The sequence below is a fragment of the Calonectris borealis genome, chromosome 4 (genome assembly GCF_964195595.1).
Source record: "Calonectris borealis chromosome 4, bCalBor7.hap1.2, whole genome shotgun sequence".
Taxonomy (NCBI): domain Eukaryota; kingdom Metazoa; phylum Chordata; class Aves; order Procellariiformes; family Procellariidae; genus Calonectris; species Calonectris borealis.
In genome coordinates this window covers 3,063,283-3,088,627 of record NC_134315.1, presented here as the reverse complement: position 1 = coordinate 3,088,627, position 25,345 = coordinate 3,063,283, and the positions used below count along the sequence as shown (strand labels likewise).

General features: G+C 43.1%; 1 protein-coding gene across 8 annotated transcripts in view; it reads right to left on the bottom strand.

Moving 5' to 3' along the window:
* Window positions 1-25,345, bottom strand: part of SLC4A11 (solute carrier family 4 member 11) — a 101,677-nt gene that overhangs the window by 16,785 nt on the left and 59,547 nt on the right. For all 8 annotated transcript variants that reach the window (XM_075148380.1, XM_075148381.1, XM_075148378.1 and 5 more), the window contains 9 exons: window positions 21,017-21,101; window positions 13,382-13,507; window positions 12,494-12,607; window positions 11,485-11,617; window positions 11,101-11,174; window positions 6,152-6,401; window positions 5,272-5,378; window positions 3,942-4,110; window positions 783-956 (listed from right to left, as the gene is read on the bottom strand). In XM_075148380.1, coding sequence (XP_075004481.1) covers window positions 783-956; window positions 3,942-4,110; window positions 5,272-5,378; window positions 6,152-6,401; window positions 11,101-11,174; window positions 11,485-11,617; window positions 12,494-12,607; window positions 13,382-13,507; window positions 21,017-21,101 — 1,232 coding nt within the window. The remainder of the gene's footprint in view (window positions 1-782; window positions 957-3,941; window positions 4,111-5,271; window positions 5,379-6,151; window positions 6,402-11,100; window positions 11,175-11,484; window positions 11,618-12,493; window positions 12,608-13,381; window positions 13,508-21,016; window positions 21,102-25,345) is intronic.

The following is a 25,345-nucleotide window of genomic DNA, read 5'->3' as shown; positions in this document are numbered from 1 at the left end:
AGACAGGATAATTAAAACTAATGGCATGTGCGTGGAAATTACCACTTCTGAGGTAAAAGCACTCAACTGTAACATACTGAGATCAAACAGACCAGATAATCTCTATTCTGGAGCAGGTTTCATGAGAAATTAGGTTTTTAATTTTTTTTTTTTAAATATGTTTCTGATAAGAGTGTGTTGGACAACTCAGAACAGCAAAAAAGCTGGTCTTAAATAGAAAGCCGTGACCTGGGCATGGCTTCACAGTCGGTTTTGCTTAAAAACAAGAGAATTTAATAAGCATCTCGCCTTCCCGAAACGTGGCAGAAAATGCTACGGGAGCTCAGAAATAATGCTGCATTTTTCCTACCCTTTGTAATAACCACCAGACAGGTTTCAGGCAATGAATCAGGCTGGATTCTTTCTGGTGAAGACATCTGGAAAGATCTGGCCAAAGCATCTCCTCAGCTTTCCACAAGGATAAACTTGAAAAAGGCCTTGGCCGACTCTTCCAGAAGACAATTTGCACCAGAGTGGGTTGGAATCTCTGCAGGCTGCCACCAGCCACTGAAGAGAGCATAAATTTGCGTCTGTCTTAAAACAAGCGCTTTGGTGAAGGGGGATGAAGCAGGGTCACAGGCCATGCTGGCTGAGGTGGCTTCATTTGGTGCATCTCCCCTCCACCTTGCAGGTCTTCAGGAAGACAGCTAACTCCCCAAACACGTAACCCACTGTACCCAAAGGGTTAGGAAGCCACAAATGAAACCAAAGAGATCCAAGACAGCTCCGCGGTTCCCACTTACGTCTCGTAGATGTGTCCATTTTCAACCCTCTCCTCCACGTAGGCCAGGGCGCGGACATGCATTGGGGAGTGAGGGAAGGCAGCATGGATCCACGGAAGGCCGAAGACTGACAGCCCCGTGTTAATCAGCGCAACAAGAAGGAGGTCCCAGTGATAGGCAGTTCCTTTCACCAACCTGAAATGAGGTTTTTGTTGACAGCAGTTACACCCGGTGCAAACTGTAACAGGCTGCTCTTGCTGAACCTGAGCTCGAACGCTAAACACCAAAATGCACTTCCATGCACAGAGCGATTTCACACTCCTCCTGCTTTACAGCCTGCGTTACATGAACACGAAAGGTAATGAAACTTGATAGCTTGCTCCCAAAGCAGTCATCTCCCGGAAAAAACACTGAGTGGAAAGGCAACCCACTAAAATAACAGCCCATGAAAATTTCATCAGCGTTTTGCTGCTACATTTACTGCAGAGTCCACTCAAAATGTACACATATATCTACCAGTAGAATCCACGTGGGGAGTGGTTAGAAACCTAGGCATGGGTTTGCCAAACTACTGACACTGAAGTTTCCGACCCGTCTTGTTTTTAACCCTGATCCCCCTCCTTCCCCACAGGCAGAACATGTGCTCAGTTTGCTGCAGCAATCCCCTAATTATGTAATTGCTACTGCACGATAAGAAAATGGGACATGAATTCATTAAGCTTCAGCTTCTCCTTAGTAGTCAGCCAAGGAGATATGCTCCTAACTTTGGTGAATGCAGGGTAGCCTCCCCGTTTTGTTTGTTAGGGGAGGGGGAAACCGGTAGCCTTCACCAAGGAAGCTGACCACTTCACATTCCCACTGCTAACACTGAACTCGCATCTAGTTTAACCTTGTCATTTTTTGCAAGATCTGCCCCTTTCCTGAATATACCCATCTGGTACCAACTGCTCAGATGCCATGAGTAAAGTTTAGAAAAAGGCTGGGGAAGGATTCAGCTCTCAGACTTTGATACCTAACTTAAAGGTCTACAGCTGTGTTTCTGCCTGGGCATCAGAGCAGGCAGCAGTTGTCACCCTGACACAACACAAGGGATCAGGTGAATTGCTCTCCAGGTACCATCAGCTGGAAAGGGAGCACCATTTAGGTGTCTTAATGCCACCCAAGCAAGCTCCGTTCAATACCTAAGCAGAGACTGGGAGTCATTCGAGATGCTCCAGGACATGAGGTGCATAGAGCTAGCAGACATAGAGTCATAGAATCATTAAAGTTGGAAAAGACCTCTAAGATCATTGAGTTCAACCATCAACCCAACACCACCATGCCCACTACACCATGTCCCTAAGCGCCTCATCTACATGTCTTTTAGATACTTCCAGGGATACTGACCCAGCACATGAAGATCTATGCCTAATGTCTATCTCAAAGACCAGCAGATGCCATTGCTTGGGCAGCAAAAATCTTGGGTGGGGTTCTGTTTTGGAACAAAAAGACTTGTCTCACTGGAAGTGCTCACCTCCATTGACTGAGGCGGCCACAGGGTGACTAGGTCAGGTAGATGTCTACTTTGCAATGCCTCTCAAAGCTGGAAGGTGCTGGCAGGAAGGGTGGGATTGTAAACACACTTCCTATGTTGGCTCACATTTTGAAAGCACAGCCCCTGCTCATGTGCTGCTGTCTCAGAGCAAAAGACATGCAAGGTTATTGTTTGATTGTCCTGTCTGCCCTTTTCAGAGGGCTTTTCTGTACAAAGGCCATACATCTAACAGTCCCCCTGGGACACTGTTTGGTCCCAGCAGTCTTGCAGAATTGTGTGTGGTGTACACCTGCTTTGACCAATGAATAGGCTCCACTGAGCGTGTCTAGCTCACCACGCATACAAAGATCTAGATGCCTTATCCTAGGTTATCTTCACACTGCCCAACCAGCCCAATATTCCTTGGACTCTCCGATAAGCTCACTGTGATTATTCTTTACCAAAGCACATCAGTGTACTTTCAGGCAAGCATCATCTTTTCCTTGTTTTTTTCTACACAAGGAAATCACTACATTTGGTAAGACACCAAACAGCACATTCTCCATTTGGCTGGTGTAGACAATGGTATTTTTATTCTGGGATGGTACCACAAACAGAAGGTGTCAAGTCCTAGTTTTTCCGTCTCTAAAAACCCATGCCCCGATACCTGATCGGCATAAGCTCAGCCCTGTAACAGGGCATTATGAAAAACACTAAGAACTCCAAAGAATATTTTATATTCCTTAAAGACACCCTAGTGGAAAGTTTAGAAGAAACTTGGGAAAGAGATGACCCACTTACATTACAGATTTATGCAATGCTTTACTTAAAGGGGTATAATGAAGATGAGAGAAAAAAATGAAGTGGTCAAAGAAAACCAAATTAGTATAACTGAATCTGAGCTTGTCTTCTCTCCCCTAATTCAGAGTCACTTCAGCTACAACATGGAGAATGCTAATGTATGTTATGCAAGGAGAGAACCCTCCCACGCATTACATTAGCAAAAAAGTCCTCTGAGACATGGTGGTTTCCCTGGAAAAAGTCATACACATTCTTTCTTGATATCATATCTGATTGCAGTTGGCACAAAAACATCAGAAGGAATATTTTAGTAGTGCAACATCTCGACTCAAATTTGCACATAAGTCAGACCTATCAGACATTAGACACACTGTTTTACTTCACTTCCACCTTTTCAGTTGCAGACTAACAGCTCCAAACACTTTTTTTCTGATGCTCAACTGCAGCATATCATGCTAGGACATTTGTGCAAGTCATTGACTTCTCATTTTCAAAAAAAATCTCTTTACTGCAAATGCAGTGCAAGTGTCTAGATAGGTCAAACACTCCCTAAATATCTGGAGGTACATCCGCAGACCTCAAAGCATACAAAATATCTACGTAACGTTCACACATGGGCAAAGAAGAAACAGGCTGAGGTGATGAGCTCATTGATGCTTTGCATTTTTGACTTGCCGCCACAATATTGGGTTTTGGGGATGGTGAGGAGTTAAGCAGTAGAGTTACTTTCACCTGTGACAACAGAAGTGCTGAAGAACATGTCCTGAATATCTTTTCTGATATTCAGACAAGCTTTGGACAAGCAGTGCTGGGAAGAGACCTGAGGACACCCCTCCACAGAGGAAGAGGAGTACCGAAAGCATTACCTGTTCTCCGGGGCGTTTGTGAGTGACGCCACGATGTTCTGCTCTATGAAGAAGAGCATTGACAGGAGGAACCCCAGCCCCATGGCGCTCATCACTGACCCGATGGAGAGGGACTGGACCGGGGCCAGCACAAACAAGCTCTCAGATGGGTTGTAGTTAAATTTGGACACTGGAAAGAGAAGGGGAATGATGTTAGAAGGCACCTTCTTGTCCAACCATCCACATGGACTCAAGTAATGTTTTACCCACACCACGAACTATCGGGAACCAACGCAGCAAACCAGGCATGATGCTCTGGCATGTGGGAGCCAGAAGGCCATACCAGACGGGCTCATCTGGCTGTTTTAGTTTATTTTTTCCTCCATCCTCCTGGAATTTGGCTGCCATCCTGATTTGACAGATTACTGCTAGTTCTAGTGAGGCATTACATATATTTGAGCAAAACAAAAGAGGGAAACTTGTTTTCCACAGATGCGAGGCATTTTTAGATTAGAAAACCTTATTTCTAACTAGCAGTATACTCCCCCTGCTCAGTTAATCACCTGACAGAGGCGGTTAAAAACTTCCTCATATCCATAGCCATGCAAGGCATTTTAGTATAAAATGTCCCTACTTTCCTGCCACTGGAAGAAATCCATGACTAGGGATAAATCACACATGGCCACACATCATTTTACAATCCAACTGGATGGAATGGCCATCACAGAAAAAAGCCATTTCTTATTTGTTTCCATACATTTCCTCACATCACCCACTCACGTCACCACAGGACAATGCAATTCCTGTCCCCATTATCGCTTCCTGATATGGAAAAGCTGATCTATTTGGCCAATGAATGGTGTCTCATTTTTAGATTTCCTTGTATAACTTAGAACTGCCCAGATGCTCCGCAACGTTTCACCTAAATTAGGAAAACGTAAACTGGAGACAAAGAGGACAGACTGGGATCATCAACTCTACGTCTGTATGACTGGCAACAACCCTTCCTGCCTGCTAATTACTCTGCCCTTTGTTCTTTGCCAGAAATTGTTGATCCTCTTTATTTTAAGAGATACATACTTGAAATTACATTGAAATTAAAAGACACACTGGAATAATTTATCTAGAGAAAAAACATCACCCTGCCTTGTTTGATTAGGGTTTTGAATGAATTAAATCTAATATTGAGAAAAATCTGAGTTCTTGGGATGGGGGGTGGTACATGTAATATTTGTGAAATAATAAGAACTTCGCTATTTTTTAGAAAAATCTTCCTGGGATTTCATTTCTCTTTTCCCTACACCCTAAATAGCTTCCCCAAGTATTTCAGAGAATAGAAATATAAACTTACTTTCAATTTCCTTGAAGATATAGGAACCCACAACAGAGAAAGTCAATACTGAAATCGGTAAGGCACAGTCAGACAGAATTTCACGTACTCTTGCATGCAAATATGGGCTGCAATTTAAAGACAAAAAATTTCCATCAACACCATACTGTAGGGATGAATTTTTCAATCCAGATACTGTTAATGCTTTAACAAGTGAAAATTCAGTCCAATCTTGCAATTCTAAAGAGATATTTGGAGTGAAGAATTAGTCTTTAATTCAGCCTTAAATCCTCTGGAATCTATATGGCCTTTGAAGGTTGATGAATGCATAAGCAAAACCCATAAAGAAACAAGAAACTAAGATGCAAGCTAGAAAAAAGTCTTCCAAGCACCAATTTGTGTCTCATTTCCATTTTAGTTTAATTGCTTACCCAAGCATTTCAAATGAAGAGTTTTAAGGGCAATGGGAGTAAAACCCAAATTAGAGCTGGGCATTTGACTCCCAAGAGCACTCTGAAGGTACATTCCCCAGTAGACCTTCCAGCACCATCAGGGATTTGTGCCCCCCGAAACTGTTCAATGCCTATTTGTGGGAAGTTTGAGGAGTTTCAGGAGTTCCAACATGAAATACATGGTTCACCCAAAGCTTTCCAAAAAGTTACTTGCGACGCCAAACCAAATACGGAAGGGCATCGTCCAGTGACCGAACATGTTGTTCTGCTGTTAACATTTTCCAGATGGCCAGCCAAGTTAATCTCTGGCTTTGGCTTCCACCGCCACTAATGGAAGAGTTCCACCTGATTTTTCTGGGTTACAAAATTGAAGATCTAAACCATTAGCGATTCCTCACAGGTAATATGAAATAATCAGTAGTCTGAGCTCTAAGACTGAAGTAACTCACCTTTTCTTAAACTGATAGAGCGTATGACCAAGCCAAAGGGTACCCAACATCAACATGAGACTAAGGACGGCAGTTTCACGTCCATAATGCACATCATGCGTGCCTGTTTGATTCTCTAGGGACATGGATCTGCTCACTGATGAATTCATCAAGAAGGTGGTATTGATGCCGAGGCTTGGAATAGCATCAGTTCGTGCTTTTTCCAAGTAACTGTCTCCTGTGCGCCCATGGTAGTAATATTTCTTAAAAACTGTACAAACAACCAACAGGCAAGCATTAGGACAGGTTTGTGACAATCAAAGCAAGTAAAATAAAGTGGTTCGTTCTTGCTTGATCAAGCAGCATTAACGTTATGCTTCACCAGGTTTATAGCTCTGCCCCTCAAACCAGTGAAAAGAAATCAGGAGAGCTGCTTCTCTTATAAAGACAGCACTTTACAAATCATTTTACAAATTTATTTTTCACTTATTTTAACAGGTAAAAGTTAAATTGATCTAAAGCAACACGTTTGAACTGTAAGGACTTTCAGTGCTAATTATGCATATGATTTTGTTCCTAGCACTAGAATCACTACTTTAAAAAAAAATACATATATATTTTAGGGGTGTGTGTGTATATATATAATATATATATATAAGACACCTACTTTCAAGCAGCCTGGTAAACAAATTCCATCAGGATCTCTGAAAAAATTAAGAGCAGCCAGGCTGCACAGATCCGTAAGTGGACTACAAAATGTAGAGTAATTACTTTTCCTCCAAGGCTGGTCCAGGTTTTAAAGATAAGTGTTGATGATATGCAAAACCTGGCAGAACATTTAAATTTACACTGCAAATTGAAATAGAGTTACAGCGCACCTGAAGTAAATCTGTTCAAGTGAAACACCCAGTAATGCCTCTGGAACTGTCCATAAACATATTAGGTTAGCTCAGAGGCATTTATATAAGTAATTATTATTTATATAAGTAATTAACAGTTGTAAATACACTTTTGCTCTTGAGCATTTAGACAGCTGTGTTCCCATTTCTATGGCATTGGCTGGCTTCAAGCACAGAAACGTGGTGTTGGGATGATTTCACCTCTTTTGGGAACAAGAACCTGAGGTGCCACAAGAAGCAAGTAAAGCCTGAAGACGGGAGTTGGGCTTTGCAGCCTTGCTACTCCCATGTTATGTGATCGGATGGCAGCAGGTAGCACCCGCTTGCCCCCAAACCAATGGGAAGACACAGGAGGATGGAAACCACCATGTCAGAGCTTTGCAGTCCCTCTACCTTTCTTTGCTTTAGTCAAAATATCCCTTCAGCCTTTGCATAAGGAAACTCAAAAGTTTAGGGCAAACCCATCCTCTTTAGGCAAAAATACAACAATCTGAAGCTTAGGCTATAATGCTTCTCACAATATTTCCCCCCACCCCCAAATAATAATCAAGTTGCTGAAAACCCCAAGCACCTCAGCTTTTCCATCTGCAGCAGCTATAGGGAAAACAGGCAAAACAAACCGTAATTCTAAGCATTTGAAAACAAGCAAAACAAACTGTAAACGTTCTTGCAAAGCACAATTGGTATTTGCAACCACCTTGAATTTGGCCAAAACACACTTTGTGGTGGTTTGGAGCTCACCCCAATGTAAAAAGCCCCATATTTAGCTATGCTGCCATTTTAACAGTGGTAATAACCCTTCTTGTACCACCTTTATGTTTTAAAAGGAGTCCAGGCATTCGACAAATGGATAGGATCAATAGCGCATGAAGGTCACAAGAGAAAAGACCAGTTACTCCACATTCAATACTTCTGCATATAAATTTAAAGATCATAGAAGGTTTACAGGTCAAGATTCAACCTTTCTACGTGCTCTCAGCAGCAGCCAGAAACGAGGAGATTATTGCACTTTTAAAGCACAAGAAAGCTTCCCCCATTAAGGAGCAATCTCATTTTGACCTCCATTAGCACTGCGTATTTCTGCATCGCGTGCTACGGAAGAGGCTCTGCTATCACTTCCTCCCTCCACCCTCACAGCTGCGTCCAGCCCAGGCAGGACACCCACACTTGCTTTGCAAACAGGTAAACTGAGGCACAGGGCACTGACGTGACCCGCACACCAGCCCAGAACAGGTTGTTGGAGGATTTGCAGTTTCCGGCTCTGAACGTTAAAGGACACTTTCGTCATAACAAAAATGATTATGGCAATATTTCCTGGGGATTCGCAGCTGGTCAGGGCTAAAAGCCTGTTCACCATCTCAGCTGGCCCTAAGCGTTACTACGTCCTAGAGACACAGACAGTTACCGAGCATATGATAAACTGACAGCACATACAACTCAGCAACTATGCAGAACGTATTTGCGTGCCTCCGTATTTAGATTTGGACTCGAATGACTAAAAAACAAGTTTTTTTTTTGGGGTCTTGTGGATTTTCTCTATTTCCCACACTTGGCTATATAGCAATAATACATTTAGGGCTGAGCATATCTTTGGTGCACTGCGTTCAGCCTGACCACATCTATGTACACTACCTCTCAGGCTGCGATTCAGTTTGCAGCCACCTCAAAATCAGGTAGGATTGCTCCACTCAATCCTGCATATAGGGGAAGAAACTTTGACTTTACTCTTGTATTTTAGTTAAAGCAACAAGAACATGCCAAGATGGCTAGTGAAAGCTTTTGTCCTGCACCACGGACGTGCTATAAAGTATTCGATTCCTGCAGATTTATAGTTTGATTTTATAATAGAGCTACGTGAATCTTGTCGCCCACGTTCGGAGACAGCAGCAAAGCAGGTGGTGCCCTCGCTGAAACAGCCATTCTCAAGCCTACTACGTGCTCAAGTTCCCTCCAACAACATTAACTCGTTTTGTTTGCTTCAGCCGGTTCACCGCTGTTTCCTGCAGAGTGCAGATGTCAAGATCAAACAAACACAGCTTCGGTGGCTGGGCCACAAGGCAAAAACAAAGTGTCACCAGGATAGCGTGAACGCACATGGCTTGATTCCTCCGTACAGTATCACATCCCTCCCCCCTTCTTTCCTGCATATCTACGAGTACCTTGCAAAAAAAAAAAAGAATCAAAGGCTATGCACAGACTGAGGAAAACATATCTGAGCAAGAGCACCAAGGCCCCTGGCACGCAGGAAACCCAAAGTCACTGTCAGCTGGCTAGCCACTACCAGGACACATTTAACAGCATGGAGAAGGTACCAGCTTCCCCTTCCCACTTACTGCTCAACCGAAGCTTTGAGTGGAAGGGGGAGGTGGCAGCAGCCACCATCACCTCTTGCTACAAAACAGGAGTGGAAGAAGATAGATGAGCATGCGGCTGTGAGCTGCACTGCTGCCACGTGTTTAAATATGAGCACTGAGAGGGTGAAGGACAAAGTCTGTGCCTGCCAGCATCGGTGCCCTTCTGCATCTGGGAACATGGCTGGACCTGGGGTCCCATCTGTTGATGCACTGAACACTCCCTGGATGCAGCTCAAGCCAACATGAGCTGGCAAATGAGTGGAGTGTTGGTTTGATTTTATTACCATTGTTCCTATAAACTCAGCCCTTCCCCCAGTACAAGGGAGAATTACACTAATTCACTAATTACCTTCCAGGATCCTCTCCTGTCCCCACTGCAATACTCTGAGGTATTACTTGCATATTCCTGAAAGTCTGGCAGCCGAGATCAATGGATGCTTTCCATACCTTTAACCTGCACCTCATTCCCCTGCTATGGGAAATCAGCTCTCTACTACAGAAGCACTGTGAACATTTGCATTTGCTAATTTTTACAGAGCCATTGAATATTCTGTGGAGGAACACCTTAGTGCCACAGGGAGATTGTCTCATGCCTCCAGAACAGGGCACTAACAGCACACGTTAAACAAAGCTCACAGCTACATAGTACGCCAGGAGAAAGCAAAGTATCCCAGAACAGCTTCTCCTTCACCAAGCTTTGTCTAAGCAGGGTATTTGAAAGATGCAGGTGTTCTGCAGAGAAAAAAAACCCGTCTGATTGCACAATCAAAGCATGTGCCCAAAGAGCCAAATTAAGGATTCCCAGTGAAGCGGGGAAGTATCTCACTTCAAATTGCTCTGCAGTGTCAAGCCTGCTCTTTGAAGATGTTGTTCTTGCTTGCAGGATACCATAATGAGACAAGCCTGAGAATCTTTAAAACAAGGAGTGTGCTCAGTGTGCTTAGGTACGTCCTGAAGGATTTCAAAGGATAGCCCAAACTTGGGGCTGTTGGACAATAGGTCATAAAAAACAAGGAATGCAGACTTGGCCAATTCCTCACTGGGATGAACAGAAAGGTTGCCATTCGCACGGCATTTCTGCTAACATCTTTCGCCTTCACAAACACCTCCTGCCAATCCTGATCAGGAGGAAGAGAGGCGCCAGAGAAATTTGTTAAACCCCAAGGCTGCTCATGGATACTCACCTAGAACTTAACTCAGAAATAGGGACCAAGTGGCTGGAAAGGGCAGAATAGCTTTAGGAGCATGCTGGAAGGCACTACAGTCCTTATGCTGCCATTAAACAAGGGCCTCAGAGCTCACATAAGAATGGGCAATCTCAACTCATCTTTCAGCTCCCCTCCATGTAGTTTTAATGATGTAGCAAGGAAAGAGGTCTAGATGCACTGCATTTAAATTGGACTTTTTTTTTTTGCCAGGATCAAAGAGATTGGTATCAGAGGAAGGCTTTCACAGCAACATTAATATGGTTTCTCCATTTGTTAAGTTAAGACACTAATTCTGTCTCAGGTAACTGAAATTTGAGCTGATAGAAATTCTGCATATCCAGGTAAACCACTGACACAGGGCTGCTTCAATCTCACACACATTTTTTTTCCTGAAGACCCTGAACGAACACAGAACAAGCAAACATCATGCATATTTACAGCCTTCTATTTCCCTTTGACAAGGAAGCAAAGCAGAGATCTGCAGTGAAAAATATTGTTGCAAGACTTACCTTTAATAATACCTTTAAAGGCATCAAGCACAAATGTGATGGATATAAAAAGTGCAATTATTTCTTCTGTTGACCTGTGGAAAAATCCCAGGAATTAATACAGCCATTAGCAGAATCTGCATTCAACTCCATTCAAAGGAAAATCAGCATATTCATGCATTTACATGAAAATATACCAATTTTAGTTAGACTTCAACTCAAGAAACAAAACCCAGTGAATCTTTAAAAGCTTCTTTCAAGCTGGAACAATAAGCTGAGATGATACTAGCCTCATCTCGCAAAATACATCTGGCAGCAAGTTTGTAATTAAGGAGCTTGTGAAATGTATAATTTTTCCATTTGCCGAATAATCTGATCAAAATATGACTTCTTGAAAATAGCTACCTTTTAAAGAGCTTCATCAGAAGACTGAAGTTAAAGAGGGAGTACATCACAAGGAAAAAGCTGTTCCACAGTCCAGTCCAGGCATAGAAAGCACTGAAATCCAAGTTGTAGTCATCACAGATTCCTCGGATGACTGTAAAAACGAAGCATTCACGTGTCAGATTAAACGGTTGCCCTTACCACCCTATGATTCGCATCTGCTTGATGGCAAAAAGAACCAATTTCAAGACTTCGCCCAAATGCGCTTATGGCAGATACCATTAAACCCCTATTCTTACACTCCCGGATGAACACTGGATCAACCCAAGCCATTCTCCCCTTCCCCCACTAGAAATGGGGAGAAGCACTTGGAAAAATATTCTCCCACGCTGCTCAAAGCATCTTTCCTAGGGATCAAGGCCACAAAATCAGCCCTTGGAATTTGCTCTCGCTGACATTTTGGGATGCTGTTGAGCAAGGGATCTCATTCTTGCTTCTGTACCATGTTTACTCAGTCACTGCATTGTGGACAAAACCTCAGTCTTAGACCTGTCAAGCTATCACAGCCTATCTGATTGTTCCTATAGATTTTGGGTTTGCTCCTTTACACCTCTGGCTCAGTAATATCGGCTTGCAGCTGTAACTGGAAAGCTATTGATCACACCTTAAAAGACCAATCAAAAAAACCAAACATACAACCAAACTTTGTCTCAGGCTCTTATCCTCGTCAGCTAAATGCAGCCACGTGAGAAAGCCATCAGATGAAAAAGATTTCTTCCTTGAAGCAGAAGAAATGTTTATTCTCACAAAACTTTTTTTCTATGCAAAATGATTCCTTTGGAAACCAACTTTAACTAAACCTGAATCAAATCCCTCCCCTCTCCCTCAGCACCAGAAGCAGCCCTTTAGTATCGATTTATTAAACAAATGCAACTAAAGCTCCACCAAGATCGCAAGGTTCTTGTACAAAATCACATTCCATCAATTGCAATCACATCAGTCCCCTGACGTATAAGTTTAATAGACTTACCATTAATGTAGAGTGCTAAAGGAGCCGTAGTTAGGAGTACAACTAGAGGTTGCCCCGAAAAGAGCGCGTAAAGCAGCCCTCCAATACACTGGCCGACAATTGTCTTCTGCACATCTACGAGTAATTAGGAAGGATAGAAAAAACCAGGGTTTTTAACCAACACCTCCCTGACCAAGGAGCATTCACAGGGCATAGAAACCAACCACTAACGAGTAAGAGTAATGTTTAAGAGGGTATAGAGGTGAGACACTGTGAAAGCAAGAAGAGACCCTTTGCCAAAAAACTTAGACCAATAATTTAGGATGCCATCAGGTTTCCAGATGTTGCACTATGAAAGTTGGGTGGTTTTTTTTTGTTTGGTTTGGGGTTTGTTGTTGTTTTGGGGTTTTTTTTGTTTGTTTGTTTTTTTATTTTATTTTAAACAACTATAAAAACATAACCAGTGTTTGTGGAGGCCTTCAGGACAAGATTTCAACTAAGACTCCTAGGAGCTGTAATACCAGTATGAACTGCTTCAGGGCCACAACTGGGATAGAGCAAAACGTCATCTGCTATACCAGTGGTTTGGATACTGGCAATCAAATTCAGATCAAAAGCACAGGAGCTTGTACTAGGAAAAACGTGTAGATAACTACAGTTATAAAGTCAGCATCATTTAAAAATACAGTAGCATATATCCGTATCAGTCAAGTCAGATGGTACTACCCAAAGTAGTGTTCAACTTTTCTAGTCTTCTGAGGAAAAAGTCATGAACATAACCAATTAAAAAAACCTTCAGTGATTTTTTTTTTCTCCAGCAAATAAAAACTATCAAAACTTTCTGTGACCAGAGCTACCCAGTGTGAATACATGAGATCCTATAACAGATGCACAAAACTGATAACTTACCAATAGCTCCTCGGGTATTTTCATCATTGAGTGACCCAAATGCAATGGATGGAAGGAGGCAGGCAAAATACAGAAAGATCATAGTCGTGATGTATTTTCCTATAGCTTTGTTGTTTCCAATAACACCTAGTGTAAACCATAATAAAAGTCATGTTATTACTGCCCAATTGCAAAGCATTGAAACCCTACTTGCATCAGCCATATGTACCATTAGTTCTTTTAATGCTGAAAGGCAGAAGAAATTCAATCCACGCTTTAGTCTTAAACATATAGGTAGGTCTTTAACATTTGCTTTTGTACAATCATACTCTCTTGTTCATCTGGGACCAGAAGTAGAAGCACCAACATGCCACCAGACTGCTTCAACAGACATTTCTGGCATCGTCAAAACAGGAAATACTGGAAGCCTTTTGTTCAGTTTTGCCAGCCCCAAAAGCTTGGAAGAGGATCAAAGCAGAAGCCATAAGTTTTGGGTTTACAGCCCCCCACCCCCTGCCTTTTTAATACAAACTTTATAGGTATTCTGGGCTATGCCCCTAATGAGCTTCGCGATGATCACTCGTCTTCGCAACTCATGATGCTTTGGGCAGGAAAACATGAAGCACTTCATTTTTTCCCTAGGCAGAAATCTGAGGTTATAGGCTTGAATCAATAATATGCTACGCTGAGCCAATTAGTGCTAGCAGACTTACAAAAACAAATAGCACAAGAGGTCAGGAATGCGTACATTAAGAGTTTTGCTTTAAAAAAAGCCCTTCTGAAAGAATGGCTTCTTTCTTTTCCATCCACTCACCCCCTCTCATCTCCATCGGAAAAAACACACCAGGCCAAAACAAAAGCAGCCAGAAAGAGAATTAAAGTGTCATAATATGAATTTAAGGGCCTCTGAAGTAGCTTCCCTTCCCTTTCCTGTTTTCAGGCTGATGTTCATCCCCAGTGAGCTCATATCACACAAGAGAAAATATGAGAGATGACAACAGCTGATATTGCTCGAGGAGAACATAAGTTTTTCCACCGAACAGCCTCTTCAGAGAGGATACACCAGAGAGGCCTTTTCAAAGAAAACCTTGAAACAGCCTTCAATCTGCCTGTGCCACCATCCTTGATGATGCTCCTGCTGTGAGACACTTGGACAGGTTTGGAGTTGCCAAAATCCCCTTTCTGGAAGCCTCCTGAGCAGTGAGCTCCCAACACAGGCATCTACCCCTAAGCTCCCAAATGCCCACCTAAGCCTTTGCTAGCATCAGTCCCTTGCCGAGGGAGCTACAAGCCAATGAGTTGAACCAAGAAGGGAGGGCTTTGCATTTGAGGCTGCTGGTGCAACACTTGAGAAAATCTGGACGTTGCCACAACAGCCTAACTGTATCACTGAAATGAAAAGCAATCGCTCAATGACTTTGGGATCTTACCTAACATCTGTTTTCTGCACCGTTTGCAGTGCAGTGATAAGGACAAGAGGAGAATGCAAAAACCAAAAATCAAAGATGGAGTGTAATGAACAGGCAGCTGCCTGAATAAAGGACATCTCATGATAGTTCCTGTTCACAGACACAGAGGAACAGACAAAATAGGACTTCTGATGCTCAGCCTCCTTGAAAATAAATTTTAAAAGGGCAGGGGCTGAAACTTGACAGTAGACATCGCAAGCATGCAAATATGAGCCTGACCTCCCAGGAGTCATTGGACCAGCTGTTTCAAGGCAGATTCCTTTCAACTTATTGTGAAGTTTCAGAAACCACAGACCACATTCCTGACCACTCTTGGCAACCAAAGGGCCTGAAATTTACTTCTTACAGATGAAGCTTTCTCATGTGATCTCAAGTCCAGCTGCGGGTTCCTACCTCACACTCCCACGTGCCTGAGACCTTTAGAGAAAATGAAAGACTTAGCAGGGCAAACAGTGGACTGAGTGTTAGTCTTATAAATAGAGATGGTCACATCCTTGTTCAGAGGACTCTGCGCCGCTCCAGAATACCGCTTTTTGGACAAAGGAGTTTTTCCAACACGAAAGGTCAGAGGCAACAATGCCTGAAAGCTTTGAAATCATTCATAAAAAGACAGGCAACCAGGACCAGAGAAGCAACTAATATTAAAACAAAAAAGCTCATTTGCTGAGCAGAGAAAGCTACTAAGTGATGAGGTGCTTTCAAAAAAAATTTCAGGTAGATAAACATAGTATGAGAGGGCAGAAGGAAGGAAGCAGCCTTGAAGAGCATCAAAAAAGCTCATGCATGGCATTTAGTTTCAGCTTCAATCCTTGCAAGCAGCACAAGTCCTTGCTGATCACAGAAGTCCTTATGCCATATCATGGCTGGGTCCAAGACTTCCAGTACAAAGAAGTACTTCCTCTAGTCTATAATCAGCCACACGAGATCCAAGGAGCAAAGAATCCCTACTGGTCGGCAGCAAAATTCAATTCATAATGGAGAAAATTACATCAGATTAAACATACCCTTTCACAAACATGATTAATCGCTCTTTAATTACAGTTAAAATCATAAGCAAATACTGCCTCCTTGTACAGATTCACCTGAGACAAGCACTAAAATCCAGCGTTAACCACCATTTACCTTTTGCCTTTTTAAAGTCAACATCTGGCTAAACATTTTCAGGGTCTATTTGCAACCCAAGGACTGACATTACTTCATTTAAAAGAAGGCGGGCTGCATTATGATGGCATTCCATCTGCAGCAGGTTCATAAAGCCATTGAAAAATGTGTCACTCCAACTGCACAACGTAAATTTGTAGCAGAAAAATCAACTCTTAGACCAGCTGTGAAATTTGAGTCGCTGATTATTACAGAAGCAATCCCCTGAAATTAAGGTACATCCACACATTGACATGGGAAGCAATTATGTTCATCAACATGACAGTTCTATTTTACTTGCTTGAATTTCTGAAATGCCGTAGTTTTTAAAGACAAGGGTAGAGTTTCAGAGAAAACTGCAGCATTGCTGGCCTCGCTTTGCTTGGTATTCTGCATCAATGACCAAGAGACCCAGAGACTGGGATTAAGTCTACTAATTGTACATTTTCTGAATCCAAATCGAGACAGATGGACATTCTATGAAATGTCTGACTATTAATGTTCCTTCCCAATGCTCTGAAATATCCAACACAAAACAAGTTTAATTATATTGATCTGCAGCACAGCAGCAAGGATATCTATTAAAGCCCTGATTTAAAAAAAGAAAAAAAAAATTACCTTTCAATGGTAAAAAACACACAGTAAGGATATCTGTTCATAGGTTTTGAGCCATAAAAACTCAAAGCATTACAAACTTCTGCTAATGCCCTCAAGCTGGGCTTTCGCTTATGTTAATAGCTGCTGGACTCTGCCCAATTTTCTGAAGATGAATCTTCCCTAAGTTCTGTGAAGAGTAAATCACAGTACAAGTGAGGCTAAGAACTTAGCTGGAAAAGGAAATCCACTCTTACTGATTTTGGAGCAGAGAAGTCAAGCATATGCTCAGACTACAGAAGTATGAAGAAACAAATCAAGGGCTCAGAGCTTTCCCTTCTTCTCTTGTTTCTTTCAGCCCATTTCCCATGAAGTGCTAGTCTCTTGGAAGGAAATGAAACACCCACAGACAAAACACAATGTCTTTGTGCATCTTTAAGGTATTCCTACCCACCACTGACACAGAGAGATGTCAAAAGCACCATAGCTGTGAACCCAGGTCATGATGCCCCAAAGCAAAGTCAGTCTTCAAGTGGCCATTGAACTTTTACACCAAGGTGATATTTAGGAATGAAGGGCTGCAGAATGATGCAGGAGCTACCCCACCATCTAACCTAGGGCAGCAGAGGCACTGAAGAGAAGGGAAAAAGCCTATCTGCAACTCCTTTATTTTTCTTCCTCCCTCAAGGATGCAATCCTACCAAACAAGGTTGCCAGTGCAATCAGGAGGGAGAGTCGATGATTTGGTACATGCCACAGCCAATCCACAGTCAACATTTTAGCAGGTTTAAGCTCTGTGCTATCTTAGACAACCAGCAAGACAAAACTTTCCTTTCAAATCCCATTTTTCCAGTGCCTTCAAGCCTTCCTTCTAAGCATGCCTACATTACAAGGAGCTTTGGAGATCTCCTTCCTGCAAAACACCACCAGCAGATGTGCTCGCCTTACTCTCAGAAGCTGGTTAGAGATCCTCTGCAGGACCAAGGACAGGGAGGAATCCACACCTCCAGCTGAACTATCCACCCACCACAGCAGTTTGCCGAGGACACAGGTCAAGGAAAACAGAGGGAAACAGAACAAATCTCAGCTCTCCTCTCTTCCCTTCACCCTCCCTCCTCAAGAGGCGAAGGAATACAGCAGAACACAGCACTGAAGCTCACCATAAAAACCTCAGGCACCTCAAATTTCCCCCTGAGCACTCCAGGCATTCGCAAGTGTTTATTCCAAGTGTTGTACCAGAAAATACACGCTGAAGAATACAGGTAGCAACCTTAAGGGGTTTCAGAAAATTTGTAGCTGAGCCCAGGCAGAATTCCCTCCTCCATTCAAACCAGCCTCAAAATAAAAAAATTTTCAGGAAGCTCATATGGTTCTACTGAGTCTTAAAGAGTAAGAATATTGATACACACGTGGTTTGAGCCTATTTGACAAGATCAGGATGAAATTTGTACAACTTTTTTTAAGAAAGCAGAATCTCATAAACAAAGGTTGTAGTCATTAAGAGGAGACTACATGCCAAATTGTGTTAATCCTAACTTCAAAGGAAAATTACAAGTGTTCTTAGGCTCAGCATAATCTAATTGTTCATCTTCAGATTCTCCTGCTAGAAAATGCCTATCACGAGCCATCCATATCACTAAAATCCTGGACCAAAAGTTTAGAAACCTCTTCCTTGATACTTGCATGTTCAGCAAAGACTTCTACAATCCAAAGACCACCTGAAGTTGACAAATTCCTAATCTGGAGGAAAAAAGAAAAAAGAGAGAAAGACGATTCTTTTCTTTCCTCTCTCAAATCGTGATGGTTAAGAATAATTTAATGGCCAGCTTTGTGCAGTGTGTGAAGACCAATCCTACAAAAAGTCCAACTGACAAAACATTTGCTGGCCCTACAAAAGCCTTATTATTTATCACCCTGCCCTTAATCAGTTATCTGTCTAAACCAAAACCCCAGGATGCTTCTCAGATTGAGGATTTAGAGACTCCAACCATTCAAAAAAAGGCATCTTCGTAATTCAGAGCTCTTTGATGATGCACGTGTGGTTGTCTGGAGTGCAGATACTTGGATAGCTCAAATCCCCAACATTCTGGTACACTGCTGCTTTGAGATGGTCCAGGAATTTCACATTCCTGATCACCTTCGGTGTTGGTGGTTTATGGCAGATGCTTTATGCTCCATCTGGTTTTCATTCCATGCAGATCCTTAAAGAATTCATCCTAATTTCTGGTTTCTGGGAAGAAATGGCACATACTAATATATATAGGTTTTTTAAAAATCCTCTTTTCCCCATTTCCTATTTGAAAGAGCACAACCGCTCCTAAGGTGAGCACTTCACATTTGAGCTGCAGTAGGTCTCGAGTTTCACTTGGCTCATTTCTGCACCTTCCGCTCTCCGGAAGTTGTACAACAATTCACTGACACTTTTTAACATATATTTGCATTTTATACCAAAACCATTTTTCTGGAATATTTGTAATGCTGGATTCTCACTATGACAGTATTTCATCACTCAGGGCACATGCAACCAAAGGAAAAATTCTTTCAAGCTAGTCAACCCCAGCACCTTGTTTAGGCTAAGCCTGATCTGCTATGTACATCAGTTCATGGAAAGCTTGCAGACCTGACTGTAGCTGGCAGCCCCAGGGCTGAGAGGCAGCACACACAGGTTAATTTGGATGCATTCAGAGCCAGAACATGGACCCTGCAATGGATTTCCAAATCTGCCAACAGCCAAAGTTGGCTGCAGGACCATCGTATGATGCTTTTGTGCCTGTGAACCTGCTGCGCTCAGGATGCTGACAGCCATAGGACACACTGCTCTGTCTTGAGATGCACATGGGTCCCCACAAGGTGCTTCTGCAGCACTTCAATATTTACCATGAAAAGTTAGACTTTGACAGTCCTGCAAAGCAACAGCCGTAGAGATGAAGTATCCTGAACCCACTCCAGAAGCGTCCAGATTAGGAGCTTAAGTCCCCTGCCAGATCTGGTGCCAATGATGCACACGCCAAGAGTCTGTTTTATCAGACTCCTTGCTGCTACCCCGAAAATAATTTCTTGTCCCCCTCCCTCCTCAACATACCCTCACTCCCCAGAGAACACAGCATTAGCTTGACTTCAAAGGGAGCCTGCCCTCCTTTCACCCCAAGCCTCCTGAAAATAGTTTTATCCCAGCAGTTACAAAGCACCTAGAGAAAGCATCCAGCACTGTGCTAAGCTAGCATCTCCTCCCATTTTATTCTTCCCAGCAGAGTGGGCACCACTAACTGCAAAACATATCATGGTGGATGAAGCATTCCTAGTCGACAAAACTGGATCTTTGTGGGAAGCAACTACTTGGCAACTCCCCCAGACACATGGCATCTCCTTCAGTCAAGCAGCCAACAGCTGATTGCTATGTTCCTCTCCTGGTGGTGACCATCCTTATCGAAATGTAGTGGGGGACGCACATCCATACCCCGCCCATGCTTGCTTTCAAGCTTAAGCTGCCGTGGAAGGTGGTTTTGCACTAGAATACTTGTCTGCAAAATGGGGCTCGGGTATGCATCTTATTTTCTTAGGCCAACTCCAAGGGAGATAGCCCTCAGCAGAGGTGCAGTAGGGAAGGCTGGGACACTGTGGCTTGAGCTAAGGAGGATTTAACAGCAGGAAGGTGTCTGATAGAGCCCCGAGATTCTCCCTGCCTACGATCTGCATCTTCATTTTATGCAAACTTTCTGGGTTTGATACTTGAATATATTAACCAGCTCCCCAATAAGCTGTAAAAAACTGAACATGTTTTGATGTCAGGCTGAGGCTCTGTAATCATGGTTTGCCCTGGAGACTTTTCACAGTCTTTAAGAATCTCTGAAAGTGAAAGTCTGAAAGTGAACAGGGAGAAAGTGACTCTTAAAACCAACAAGGCCATTGGGGGAGCTATATAAAGCCCAAAACCTGAGGCTCTATATAAACACTGTATTGCTGCTCGTGTGATCTGGCTACAGCAGACAAGCTATATCCTGTTTTTAAAAGCACCGAGCTGAAGTTACTGCAGCTCAGATTTTGTTTAAGCATTCTCAACTCCCACAGCATGACCATAATTGCTATTGATGCTAGCTTGCAAAGACAGCAGAAAGGGCCTATTAGGCCAGTGCTGACTAATTAGGTTGCAACGAGTTGATCTGTGTCTGCACACGACAATAATCAATCCATTTAATCACCTCATTGCTTAATAAAAATTAAAATCCTCATCTGCATACAGCTAGCATCTTCATTAAGGGAACACTGCAAGATTCCCATCTATAGTGTGCCACGCTGCCTATTCACAGGCTGTTGACAAAATATTCTTTTAAATAAGAAATAAGAGAGCTGTTACGCGTATCAAAGAACACATTCAATGCACACTGTAAACAGGACATCGCATCACAAAAATTCAAAATCAGGCCAATGCTTTCATAAACATTGGCCAACATACCGTCAGTGAAGTCCAAAGCGTACACTGGAAATCTTCGTGCAATGTCATCAGAAATCCCCTTGCCAACATTGAGAAACTCATGCAACTAAAGAAAGGAAGGAAGTGCTGTGTCAGTTTAAAGGCTCATGTATTGTTAAAGAGATTAACCTCCTTATTCAATACTGATAGGAGCAAAACTGGTCGTTTTGAATGGGGCATTCAAATCAGATTTTGTAATGATAATAAAAATAAACTCTTTGCACTTCAATTTATATCCTCAAAAGCATTGTAAAAGAGAAAATCCCCCAGACCACCCTGCTTTTCCTCCCTTCCTTCCCTTTTCCCCCCTCCCGTTCATATCCGCATCTCTGCTTTGCAGGTGAGGGAGCTGATGCACAGTGTGACTTGCTGAAAACACCTTGGCCAACAGCAGGATTAGACCTTGGGTATCCTGGGGTTAGACATCAGGTCAGAGACGCCTTTCCCATCCCTCTAGCCAACTTCTTTTTCTTTAGATGCCACCACAAAGAACTCTTCCCCCAAATCCACGTGAAGCCTCTGAAAGGGGATCCCCAGCCAGTATCCTCTTCCTCAGCATTGTCATGGGAAAGGGAGACCTCAAACAGATGTAGTAAGGGAACAAAGACTGTCTATACCTCAAACTTCAGCAAAAGGGAACAAGGCTTGAATAACTTCACATAACCAAGCTGTAATTTCTGCCCATTAAAAGACAGTAAGATCATTATGAAAGGGTTCCAAAAACCCACCATGTTCCCTTTTATTTCTGGTTTAGGGGCCTGCAAGGTGCAGTACGATTGTTTATACAATCTGATGCTCACCACAGGCAATAAGGAGCTTTTCAGAAATATGTGACAGCTGCTATTGACTTACAGCCTCCCAATTCTCACAACTACATCCTTACGGAAAGCACATGGAAAGCATCAGAGTAGGCAACACTTGCAAATGAGACACCTGTCAGATTTTTTCCCCATTATCCTCAACTCAGAGTACACATACTACTCTGAAAATCAAATGCACCTTTATACAGTGATAATTACCCCAGCTGTCCCATCTAAAACATTTCAGATGTTTGTTGCAGAATTAGACACAGAAGACTTATCTGCTAGGGAGTGTTGGGGGGAAAAAATCACAGATCCAAAATTTACTCTAACAGATCACCTCAAAAGAGCATGGATATCTTCCTTTCACTGGTTTATGTGGAAACAGATAAAAACTACTGCTTTAAAAAAGACTTGACACTGCAGTGCTCGTTTAACAGACTACACACAACTTTGCCTTTTCTCATGGGACTTACCTGCTTTTCAGCACCTGGATGATCAAGGCCATAAGTAAAACACAACAAGGAAACCTCTCTTTTAGAAGGAATACACCGGGTACGGCAAACACTAGGGTTTGGGGTGCAAAAGATACCTCAGAGGATCAGCTCCTTTATCAGTGACTATGACATCTCATATTTCAGCTACTTAAGTCAATTCTGTTGCATTTTGCTAATACACCTGTATTACTTTAGGACAGTTTCAACTCTCTAACCTGAACAATCGGGATGAAAAGACGGCAGACACCAGCATAACATCTGCATTTTAAGCATTTCCGAAAAAGTTATGAGCTTAAACCATATTTGGAGGCATATTTGGACATCAAAGCCGTATACACTTGAAAAGCAATTTTATTTTTTCCCCCCAGAAAGACATTCCTGAAGGCACGAGTCAGCCAGAGAATCACAATAGCTTTAATGACTAATATGTTTACTCGTCTCACTGCAGTGAGTACAGGGAAAACGATGCTCGGGGTATCTCATCTTCTGGGGAAGAAACCACGTGGTGCTGCTGGCCTGGGGCTGAGCGTGGGGTGGGGAGGGAAGGGGCACCCGTGCACATTGCCTGTTCATAGGCAGCGGTGAGCGTGCAGAAGAGAAAAGCACTCCCTAACTTCTTGTCCCGCAACGCACATTGAGGCAAATTTGAGAGAAGAGGAGCCAATGGGTTGTGTTTGAGACCCCCGATTCCTTCATGCATTTATTTCTTGCACGTGTGCAAGTTTAGCCTAGGGTGGGGCATGGGGATGTCAAGCTCAAGCTAAACCTCATCAGTGGCTAAGTATGGGGAAAGCTGTTTCTTCTGTATGGCTAATCTTCTTCCTCTGCTCTGCTAACCTCATACTCAACTTGGGTTGCACTAAGGAGATAAAAGACCAAGTTTACTGACCTCTCAAGTTACTGCCCTTTTTGGTTTTACTTTTATCCCCCAATCCATCCCACCAGGCATCTTCGTTGTCTAACTCTACTCCAGAAATGTTTCAGTCTGGCTTTTGCCTCCTGCCAGGCAGGAGCTTGCACCTTGTGAGGTTTCCAAAAATCTTGGGAAGGACAGTGCTGACACTTCGTTCTTGCCCTTTTTGATCTGCTTCCTTCCTCGTACGCTCCAGCGCTGGGAATTTCTTGGACTGCCATTCCCTGCTTCTTTCTCCTTCAGTGGATCAAGTTTGGCTGACCCATTGGCTTTCCACTCCTGCTCGTGGTGGCACCTCTCTCATAGCCCTGTCGACTTTTTGGTTTAACATCCTAATACTAGGTGGCCTTATCCAGGAGTCCAGAGCTGCATCCCCCACCAACACCAAGCTCAAGGTTTATTAGCCTTTAAGAACCGTAGCTCAGGTACCCAGCACCAAATCCTCCTTCAGTCTCCTTATTCTCCTCTTCTGCAAGTCCTGCCAGTGCTTTGCCCATGCTGCTCCAAATACATGAGAGAGGCAAGAGCAGCAAAAGGAGCACACACAAAAAACATTAGATGAAGTTCATGGATTTTCCACTTTTCATTTTACAAATCCCTCCAAGTCTCTTGCCATAAGCAACCATTGTTTGGGTTGGAGGAAGAGGCTAAGCCAGCACTTAACAGCAATTACAAAGCCAAACAGAAAATACCTGCTCCAACAACACCGACCCTTTCTCAGTCCTCCCTTAAGTACTGGGGACTGCACAACTATTTTGCACAGACCAGGGACACACACTATCCTCCCTTCTGCTGATGCCGAGCAAGCATAGCCCAGCCCTCTCAGCAAATCCACACAGGTATCAAACAGACACAAAATCACAGCCAGAAAGCATCACAACTATTAGGGGCTCCTCCATGAACAAAATCACAATTAGATGCCTCAGTAAACAAGAGGATTTCAGGCTGACTTAATTATGACTGAGCATGTAGCCTTGCCTAAATAATCCTCTGAGATGAGCCAAAGCAAACTGACTGTGCTGTAGGCACAGCATGGTGTGCAACTGTCATGTTCCCTTCAGTATTTTAGCAGAGGTAAAAACAAGCACTTGCAAAAATCCCACTCACACACAGAGCAATTGAGGCCCATCACCGCAGGACCAAGGGAAGAAAGGAAGCAGGAGGCAGATTTTATGCTACCGAGAGACTTTACCCTCCTGAGGGCTCTCTTCTAATAATGCAGTGGCTCCAGATTAGGGTATTTATTTCACTGGGGGTGGTTCACAGGTTGAAATTACACCCCTGGTCTCATATGAGTTTGTGCTTATATTAAATGCTTCCTTTCTAGAAGGCTATCGCACAGGGCAGACAGAGGGGGAGGAGATGCTGCTGGAGATGGCTCTCATAGGAACTGAGGAATGCAGGCTATGATCTCAAATCAACCTCACTTCTCCAGACAAATCTTTGCTTGCCAGGAAAAGAAGTCTCCCTCCCAGCTCTTAAGGTCTATGCTGGCACAGCAGGGTAGGGGACAGTTTCTTCCAAGAGACATGAGAAAGCAGAGTTACTACTACATACGCTGAGTCTCCTGAGAGCTGAAGGATAAAACATTTTAAAAACAATGATTTACCAAATCCAGACCAAGAACGGTCAATGCCAAGAGCAAGCGCTAAAGAAACAAATGTCACTATTTACAGCACTGGCTCAGAGCCGTTGAAAATCTGCCTGGCCAAGGCTGCTTGCCCAGCGAGGCAGGTAGGAATATCACCATATCTCAGGGCCCACATCTACAAGCTCAGTGTTGCCTCCAGCCCTCCTGCTCACCAAGCCACAGAGCTGAAAATCCTCTACAGACATTTTAAAAGGGCTAGTTTTAGCAGAAGACAGAGAGACACTTAACTGCTCTACCAAAAACCCCTTTGAAAGACCAAGTGCAAAGGGTTAAATGTACTTTATCTGAATTACATTACTGTAACTACTCCAAATACCAGCACTCTGAATGACCTAGGTTTGAAGAGGGTTTCAAGACTTGTTCTGCAAACTTAAAGAGCAGGTATGGGGTCTAGCAAAGTTCAAAGCGCTACCTGTGAGCAAGGGGATTCTGCAGGAAAAACATGAGCTT